Source organism: Castor canadensis, chromosome 6 (assembly GCF_047511655.1).
Source record: "Castor canadensis chromosome 6, mCasCan1.hap1v2, whole genome shotgun sequence".
NCBI lineage: Eukaryota > Metazoa > Chordata > Mammalia > Rodentia > Castoridae > Castor > Castor canadensis.
Genome location: NC_133391.1, coordinates 132,508,713 through 132,519,016, shown reverse-complemented (window position 1 = coordinate 132,519,016; position 10,304 = coordinate 132,508,713). Strand labels below are relative to the sequence as shown.

At 36.8% G+C, this 10,304-nt stretch overlaps 1 protein-coding gene across 1 annotated transcript in view; it reads right to left on the bottom strand.

The window, feature by feature from the left end:
• Positions 1 to 371: 371 nt before the first annotated feature.
• Positions 372 to 10,304, bottom strand: part of Slc38a9 (solute carrier family 38 member 9) — a 78,552-nt gene continuing 68,619 nt past the window's right edge. The window contains exons 14-15 of the mRNA XM_074077487.1: positions 7,833 to 7,922; positions 372 to 6,649 (exon numbers count right to left, since the gene is read on the bottom strand). Coding sequence (XP_073933588.1) covers positions 6,484 to 6,649; positions 7,833 to 7,922 — 256 coding nt within the window. The 3' untranslated portion in view covers positions 372 to 6,483. The remainder of the gene's footprint in view (positions 6,650 to 7,832; positions 7,923 to 10,304) is intronic.

Genomic DNA, 10,304 nt, shown 5'->3' with positions numbered 1-10,304 from the left:
CTAGGAGGTTCTCCAAGCCCATTTACAGATAATCTCTGTCCCCACTTCTAGAAACCAGTTTTTCTTTTTTCCTTTTGTTTCCATAAATTTGCCCTTTCCTTAGTTTTGTTCATCTGGCTTCTCTCATTAAGCATGTTTCTGAGGTTGTCTGTGTTATATCATGCATCAGTCCTTCATTCCTGAGCTTTCTTCTCTTCATGTTTATTTCCACTTCATTGCTTTTTTACAAAGTCCTTGTCCACTTTAATACTATTTTATACTGAAGAATTTTATAGATGAGGGACATAGCTAGTTTCATATTAAAGAGAATTCTGGCAGCCCTGGGAAGGATGACTATCTTTGCATTTCCAAACCTATGACAATAGTAGAAGTTTCCTGCATTGAGTTGGTCTTTACCTATCTATAGTATAGAGCTACAGTATGGTACTGAGTCAGGTTTTAGTTTCCTTCCTTCAAGGAGTGTCATAAATTTCTAATTTGTTTTCCAAGAAAATCTTCAAGTTAATCCTTAAAAGTTGATTTTACTTTAGGGGATAGAAATACTTTCTTTCCAGATTAAGGTGGAACATACGTAAATAAACGCTGCCTGATTCTACTGTGCTTATGGTAGTTTGTTTTCTGCATCAAGAGCCCTTAAAAGGTGCCTCATCCCTAAGGTAGACTGATACTACTAATAACTATACGAAAATTAGACAGTATTCTTTGAATTCTTTGTTATCACTGTAAAGATTAATTTTAAAAAAGTAATAGCTTGCAGGACCCATCCTCAATAAAAACTCTCCAATCTAGAAAAGAAAAATGTCCTATTTGGATACTAAGTTACCCATTACCGAATGTGTATCCCAGGCTGACTCTTCCAGAAACAAAAGCTCAAGTTTGGTAAAAGTTGCATTCTTAAGGGTCACAGAGAAACTCAAAGCTTGGCATATCAAACAAGTGCCTGAAACTTTCCTCATTGCTCCTCCCTCAGCCTTTTAAATTCCCCTATCCTATGATTGATCTTAATGCTGAAGCTTGAGCCAGGCTTTCTCACTTGCATGGGGTCCTTCCTCATTTGGGGCTCCAAATTTTGTATGTTCTTCCTTAACAAGGGAATCCCAAGCTATATAAGCTTCAAGCCCCATAAAAACTGGATCAGCCCTGTAACCAAAGATCTTTCTCATCTATTCTAAATATTATTTGTTCTTTACATCATTGTTGAGTATATGTATATTCCTACTAACCTTCTTTGCCGTGACTTGTCCTAGACATCTTTTTTAGAAAATTGTTATGCAAATAATAAAGTAACAACATAAATGATTCATTTAGAATCCTATCACCTCAACAGGTCACCTAAGTTTGCTCTTCTGTGGCACCTTCCCATTCTGTCCACATAATTTTATTGATATAGTTAGCCTGGGATTTGAAAAGGTTTTACATTGGTAAACAAAGCCCCCTTTCCAAAGTGTCACTTACTGCATCACTATCTTACACTTATCTCCTCAAAGTATGCATAGTATGTGGCTGCACCACAGCATTCGAGAGACAGGGCACGATGAAAGGCTAAAAGCCTGTCACTTCAGTAACACCTAAGGAAAATGACCCAGTTGCTAGTTTAAGAAGGTGGGAAAGGGTGCTAAGCCATATCTGGCTTGTTCACCACTGTATGTTCAGTGCTTGGTGCTAGGTCTGCAATTCAGTAAGTACTTAAATATGGACTAGTGACCAATCTTGAACTTGACTGATCCAACTGTCTTTCTTTTTCCTTTATTAGTAGTGTTGGGTTTGATTGAACCCAGGGCTTCATGCAGTCTGGGCAAGTGCTCCTTGCTACATCCTCACCTACCATTTTTTTGGGGTGGGATGTGTTGTAGTAGTATGGAATAAAATTCTAGACAATAGCAACTAATTTATAATTTTCTATTGAAGTAGAATCCTGACTAGTTAATTATCAATGTATACTGCCTGCCTGCTGTGACTAAAGCTATATGGATCATTTGGAATTGAGAGAAAGCTAAAGGAGGAAAAGTCCAAGATTGAGCTCCCTCTCACTCCTCCCCTGGCCTCCAATAAATGGTCTGAGATAAAGGGAATGCAGATGTTTTCAACCTTTAAAAAGACAGCCTTAACTTACTTTCTCCAAAGAGTTGGGAAATCAAGAAAAATGATATTGGGGAAAAAGTAATTTTACTTAAGAAAGCCAGAAAATTAGAGCTCTTTATTTGCTGAAGTAGCTTTTAAAAATCATGACTTTTCCACAGCTTTTTGCCAGAAGCTGGGCTATACCTAGCTGAAGTGTCACATTCATTTAAAATGTCCTTAAAGGGAGAGATCACAATAGTTTACTCTCCTAAAGGGATGGTCGTTTTAGGCTTCAGTTAACATAATGTAATGGAAACGTTTCTAGGAGATCAGAACACAAGGAGAGCTCCTTAAGGCCTGATGTGAGACACAGGAACAAAGTCACTTGAGAAGTGTGACCCTGCAAAAGATGGAACCCAGCTTCTTCCTGCCCTGGAGCCAGTGCTACAAGGCAATAGCATTTCCCAGCCAAATTCTATTAAACAAAATCCCAGAGATATTTTTCTTCAAAATAATTCTGATTTAATTTCTTCCTTTCTATAAAAAGACAAATCACATTTCAGAGAATACTGTTTAGGTTATGAGGTTCCCATCAGTGCTGTTTTGCAATACGTGTTTACATAATCTGAAATGAAGTCGGCAGTCAGCTGTAAAACTGGGGCCAGCCAGGTCAGCTTGTATGCATGTGAGAGATTAATTTCACTCTGGATCACAAACTCATGTAACACTCTACTATCTTGGTGTCAACTAGATGTGGAATTGATTTTGGACATTCAAATTGGAATGAGGCAGTTAAAAACAAAAACAAAAACAAAACCACCAGATTCTAAAAAGCAATACTCAGTACTCTGAAAAGAAAATGTGTAGCAGCAATATTTTCTGCTGTTATCAATGAACTCAAACATTTGACATTTTTAATGCTGATACTTAAATAAGGCAAATTTTTGGAGAGGAGATATCTTCCTGTTTGTACTATCCAATATGTTACTCATTATTTCCTCTATTAATCAATTCTACTTTGCTGTCAAGATTCACAGAAGTGAATAATGCAGTATGTTAAAAATACAAAGAGAATAAGAGCATAAAGAAGCAGTTAAGGCTGGGTATGATGGCTCACCCAGCTACTTGGGAGGCAGAGACTGGGAAGACTGAGGTTTGAGACCACCCTGGGCAAAAAAACCAATAAGCTGGGTGTGGGGGTATGTATCTCTCATCCCAGCTACAAGGGAGGCATAAATAAGACTGTGATCCAGGCCTGCCAGGGCAAAAACATGAGACACTATCCAAAAAATAACTAAAGCAAAAAGGGTTATGGGCATGGCACCTGCCTAGCAAGTGCAAGACCCCGAGTTCAAACTCTAAGATTGAAAAAAAAGAAAAAGCAGTTAAACACATCTCATAAAACTTGTCTCAGAGGAAATTTACCCAAATAAAAACAAATACGTTTAATACATAAGATTCTGTTTGCTGATGAATGTACCCAATATTTAAATTCTGCCGGATTAGGAGGAGCCTGAAGATGGGTCCTTGTTGCTTTACAGTTCAACTTCCTTTACCAGCCCTCCCTCGGGTGCCAACTGAAAGGGATCTCTATCTGCCTGCCTCTCTTTCTGTAATAGTTCTTAACATAAACTATTTTTCTTCCATTGTTAATTGTATACAAAATTTCTTTATTAGATTAAAGTTCCTTTAAAATATGTATGATGTCTTATACATCTTTATGTCCTCCAAAGCAAGGACACTGTAGTTTATTCAATTATTTATAGAAATGGATAAGTCAAAACACAAATAAAAATTCTCTTGATAAATTCCAACTAGAAACAGAAAACTCCTCTACTGCTACAGTTAGCAGCTGCATAGTATTTTAAAAATATACTTAATGTAAGTGAAGTACTTCCCTTTAATATAGTTCCTTCTTATGGATAAATTTGGTCCCTATTCTACTGCATTTTTTGGGGTGGGGGTGTGTTGATGAACTGATTTTGGCTGACCATCCACAGGTGTCAAACTTATTTTTAATTTTTTTGTCCTTTCTGGTTTAGTATTAGCATACCACATACTCATCCATAGGGTTTGTAAAGAAGTCCTCTCTAAACAACCATTTTAAATTTTATAATGTCCTCAGTTGTGTCTTAAATAAGCTAAATTCAAAGCAACTCAGGCTAACCACATAAAAGCAAAGAGTGAAGGCAATTTATTAGAAAGCTCAAGGAGATGGCAGTAGAGAGTCTAAAATTAATTGCCATGTGATTTAAATGAGTTCATATCTTGTCATTCTAATACGTGTGAGCCAGGACACACACACGCTCATACACGGAGTTCCGAGACCAAACCGAAAAACAGACCAAAGGAGTCAGTCTTATGAAAAGAAACAAAAGAAGACAAAGCCATTCAGCTTAAATCTAACATAGAACTTCAGAAGTTTTGACTGTCACGTTATTCAAAGAAAACAAAAACAACGATCTGTACTGTTTTTGTTTAGAAAATAACATTCCTTGTCATATTTCCTTTGTCCATTAAATAGCCCAAATCACATCAACCTATTTTTGCGTGTATTAAAGCATTCAAGTATGTTATTGAAAAGAGATGATGAAAACACTGTCTCTGAAATTCTTAAAGACAAGAGCAGCAACTAGGAACAAACAAGGATTAAGACTAAAATCTCTTCAAGTGTCCAGCTTCGAATCTTGCGTCTCTCTCCGTCACTACACTCCTAAGACAGGTTAACAGAGGGTCAAGACATCTAATGCACAATTTTCCAATTAGCATGTTTCTGCTAACAAAAACTTTTCAGATTACCTTCATAATAAATGTAACTTCAAAAGGCTATTAGTGGCATATTAAGGTTTGTAGAGATGAAATGACATAATGTCTGAGATTGGCTTTAAAATGTATCAGTAGGAAAAAAAGGACAGGTGAAGCAAATGCAGCCAAGTCTCATAATTATTAAACCTAAGATGGTGCATGGGAGTATATCATATTATTTTACTCCGTGTGTGCTTGAGGATCTTCATAGTGAGACTTAAAAAAAGAGCTTTGAGAACTAGAGCTCCTCAATATACAACTGTTTGTCTAGGAACAGGATGGAAAACTTTGCTGAAAGAAACTAAGGCTGGTGTTAAATCTGGGGCTCCTTACTGCAGTTATAAAACCCATTCCACCCATTTTTCTCAAAGGAAGGAAGAATAACACAAATCTACATACTGCCCTGCAATGTGAACTCTGTAGCAACATGATGTATTTTTAAAGTTAGAAAAATCTAAATGTTGGTGAACACAGAGGCTATATTACATGGAAGACATTTGGATTCTGGTTTGGGTTTTAGTTTGGGAGAAAAATGGGAAGACTGTTAATTCCCAGAGTCCAGTTTCCTCTTAATCCTTTTCTTAGGTCTAAGTTTTTCTTATGGGGATGTAACTGCAGTTACAGGAACAAGCAGGTATGTGCGGGGTGTCTCCTTCTGGAGGTCATACCCTAAGAAGAATAACCCTTTCCCTGTGGTAAAGAAGCCATTCTCCTCTTTCCCCACAGCACCCCACTTCCCAGCCCCAGGACAAGGATACACTGGGTAGACCTTCACCCTTCCTGGTCCTTTCTCCATTCCCTTTCTCCCTGTGAGGCCTTATATGCCCCATTCTGATCATACCCACTGGTCCTGTCATGACAGCCTATGTAATTCTCAAAGATTAAAAACAAAACAAAACAAAACAAAAAAGAGTCCCTGGGTCTGTGGGGACAATCACCTTGCTCCATGCAAGATCTGGTTGGGGAAATGTAAATTCAACCTAAGTCACTGGAACTGGATTAGAAATAAAAGAAGAGTCAAACAGTAACAAACTCTCCTTTATTTTGTATACATTTTCTGATCATGAGACCCATACTAACACTACTTTTAAATTTTTTTCTTCAAACAGATTAAAGATTCAGATAAAAATTCATTCATTAACACTGATGCCATGGATACTTCTTTTTAAGAATGAGGTATTTTTGGTTTACTGTCCCAAACAGTAGAGGTTTAGGAAAACTGTAAAAATGGCCTAGCAAGTAAGAAAGTGAAAGTGAGTACACAGTGAAACAGAAAACAGAAACAGGATCTAGCTGCCGTGGCACCCTGAGAATTCTTACTGTAGCCAAAATAAATCCATCCACCTTACAGCTATAAAAAGCAAAACTTGGCACGATTTTTCCTAAGAAAATGAGGATGAAGAGGTGAGTGAAGGAGAATCATAAACAGACTAAGATCATTCTTATTGCCTCCCTTCCCATCTAATAAAAAATACTAAATGCACCACTATTTCCCTTATTTTCAAATTTTCTTAGAGAAACATTTAGAATTACAGCAACAACAGCATTTACAAGTGAGTTTATGTAGAACTGTTGTCAAGGCTCAAAGTATTGTGAAAGATCTCCAGGAAACAGTTTTCACATAAAAAACTGACTGATTAGGTTAGCGAGGCCCAAAATCATGATGAAAACGTGAAAGATTAATTTAGGCCACGTCAGACGCTTTTCTTGGTGGAGGCAAATTATATAGATGAGAGACGGATATATGAATACAAAGGCCAGGCCACATGCAGCTCCCGAATATCTGCAAAATAAAAGCTTTCGAGGTTAATATTCATCTCACATTTTGCTTCTTTGATTTATAATTGAGGTAAATATAGTACAGTTTAAATCCTACTCATTCTCATGTGGTAACAAAATTATTTTTGATTCATTTGTTGCTGACATTTGGGTTTAAAATTCATTTTACTTGTTCAGTTAATATAAAATATTATTTCCTGCTTGTCTTTATAGCATCTGCTTGATAAAGAGTTTTTATTCATCCTTCAAATATCCACAGTTCCTCTGTGTTTCGGGGATTGTGGCTACTTCCTCAGAAACATCTGGAGACAGGCCTCCCATCTTTGATCTTTATAAACTAATTACACATTCTGACTTTGTGAGGGACAGTTTGCATCTGTTTAAGAATAAGAACAGATGAGTGCCTCAAAAGCATTCAGCATAATTATCAAAGGTAATAACAAAAATACCTACATATAAGACTGACAGGGAAACAGGCATTTTTTTCCTTCCTTTCCCCGTTTTCCTGAGGAGCAGCTTAATAGGAACTCATAAATCCTTATATTCCTGAGCATCATGCTAATAATCTCCTCGTTTCTTGTTACTTTCTTAGATACAGGTCTTCCAAAATTTGATTCAGCCCTGCTGCCTATATTAAGGAAGAGAAACCAGATGATTCTAAACTAAGTTTCCCCAGGAGAATCTGAGGTCACAGCGTTATTCCCACCATATCCAACTAGTTGTGACTTTTTTTGGGCAAGGGCCATCTTGTATGTAAAATCTTAACTTTCTGACTACAACTGACAATGAAATATGTTTTGAGGTAGAAATGGATCATGGAAGTAAAAACAGAGACTTGACATAAAAAGGACCTCATGGGTTCTCCCAAGAAGTTATACATTATATAATAAAAATAACTTTATTTTGGATAAAGAGAAAGGAAATACAGTGGAACATGAGAAAAAGAAAAAGAAAGGTATGTGAGGCTATGGGATAATGGGGCATCTAGAGTCAGTTCTCCACCAGGATAAACAGAAGTGGATTTAATGAGCACCTCAACTGCTACCAGGGAACTACATTTGAATGCTACTGGGTTTAAGAATTCCCAGAAATTTCATACAATTAAGACAATAATGACAACAGCGACAAGAGGAAAGGCCTAAGTAAAGGCCTATTTACAAAAGAACACAATTCCCTACAGGTAGTACCTTATGATCCCTCCTATGTTGGGGTAGAAACAGGCCATCAACACGCCAGCTCCCACAGTAATTAGATTAAGAATCAGCACGTGGAAAATGCTAGAAGGTGAGAATGGAGTTTAAAGAGAGAAAAATATAAAAATAGGCAAATTATAATCACTATTATGAGAATAAAATTCGTTCTTAACATCGTTAAAATGAGTGTTTTAACGTTCCCAGTAAAATCAACAAAAATGGAAGGCAACAATACCTTTCAGTGCTGGTCTCAAAAATGACACTGGCCTTTTTATGCAATTACCTAACTAGGCTATATAACTGTAGGTACAAACTGGTAGAATGGTTATAGATTCATATTCTTTGATCTATAATTCCATTTAGAATATCTTGAGAAAGTAATCACAACCAGAAAAAAAGCTAGATACAGCAAGGTAACAATTTATCTGATAGAATACAGTAAAAACTATTAAAAACAGTTTATCATTATTACATGGATGGCTAAAACTCATCTAAGCAATCTGGAAAAAAGCTTGCTGGATTTTCATTACACAAGAAAATCCAACTGGGTGTGGTGGCTCACACCCATAATCTCAACTATTCAGGAAGATTGAAGTTTGAAGTCAGCCTGGCCAAAAATGTGAAACAGAATCCAAAAAACAACTAAAGCAAAAAATGGCTGGGGGGCATGGATTAAGTGGTGCAGTGCCTGCCCTATAAGCATGAGGTCTGACTTCAAACCCCAGTACTACCACCAAAAAGGAAAAAAAAAGTCCAAAAACATTTGAAAAAATAACAGAAGGAAAAATACTGAAAAAGCAGTAATGAATACATTATTATCTGTGATATCAGGTAATATTTCCTCCTTTCTACATTAAATAAATTTTTATAATGTGTTTATCTCACATTTACAATAGAAAAATAAGTTTATGTTATCAAACCTGGCAGTTTGAGGCCAGCCAGGACAAATAGTTCACAAGACCCCAAAATAACCAGAGCAAAATGGACTAGGGGTGTGGCTCAAGTAGTAGAGTGTCTGCTTTGCAAGGGTGAAGCCCTGAGTTCAAACCCCAGTCTTCCCCATCTCTCCACACACACACACATAAAGATTACAGAGAGAATAAAAAATAAGAAAAATTATTTATATTATAAGTGGGTTAGTCATCCATCCTGATAAACTACAAAGATATTAGGCTTTAAGATCATGCTATTTATCTAGGAACTTCAACCTTAAAATTGCTGCAGAGCTTTGCAACATTGGCTGGGTCTTTGTTACTTCTGTGTTGTAAAAGGCAACAACTCTGCATTTTCCTACATAGTAATTTTCAAAGTGTGATCATGAGGCCCAGGGGCTTTCCAATACCCTTCTAGGGAGCACTCAAAATGAAAATAATTTTCATAATAATACAAGATATTATTTGCTTTATAAAAGTAATAGTGGATAAACTGATGGCCCCTTACCACGGGTAAGAGCAATCGCACCTGTCTGTATCCTATACTGTATTCTTTACTGCCAAGCACTCTCAAGAGAAAAGAAAAAAGTTTTATTAACAATGTCCTGGAGAGGGCACTGGGATGTGACTCAGTGGTAGAGCCCTTGCCTAGCATGCACAGGGCCCTGGATTTGATTTCTGCCTCCAACTCCCCAAAATCTCCCTGATAAAGGAGTAAAGCTTAGTTTTATTAAAACTCATACTTGAGTATACATCTTTATAATACCACATGTGATCAAGTGGGAAGTACATAATTAAGCACATAAGCACATGTGCTACATGCGAAAGTATGATGGCTGTCTTGAGGACAAGTACTTAACCAATGGAGGCCACCTAGCTGGTTTTCCCAACAAATGCTATTTTTACTTGACATGCAGGCAATGGTCACCCACACTTGGGTGTTTCACATATTGTTGTTATTATTATCATTATTTTGTTGTTGTTGTTTTTTTTTGTGACAGCATCTTACTGCATAGCACTGGCTGGCCTCAAACAATCCTCCTGATTCTCCTGCCTTTGCCTCCCCAGTGATGGAATTATAGGCATGTACCACCATACCTGGTAGGCATGATAATGAGCTTGTCACTTTCAGGAAAACACCTAATGGTATTTGTTGGCAATGATAACATTTAAGATTTCAAATAAAAACTAGAAGTTTGGAGAACCTGCATTTGTTACCCTGATTTTAACAGTTTTCCAATATTTAAAGAATTTAGGATGAAATTGATAATGATATTAGTGAACATAGTTCAGTAATGCATAATGACATGTACTAACATGAACAGAACTCAATGAAAGGATATGGAGCAAACATAATGTTACAAAATCATGCCTGGGTAAAAGAACCAAAATGGGAGATCAATAGGTTTTAACGTAACAAAATTTCATATTGTACACTGCAATCAGTTAAGAAAGGACTACTTGTCAAGTTTTGGCATGGTATCAAAGACGAATATTCAGGATGATCTGAAAGGCTAGTAAAAAAAAAGTACTC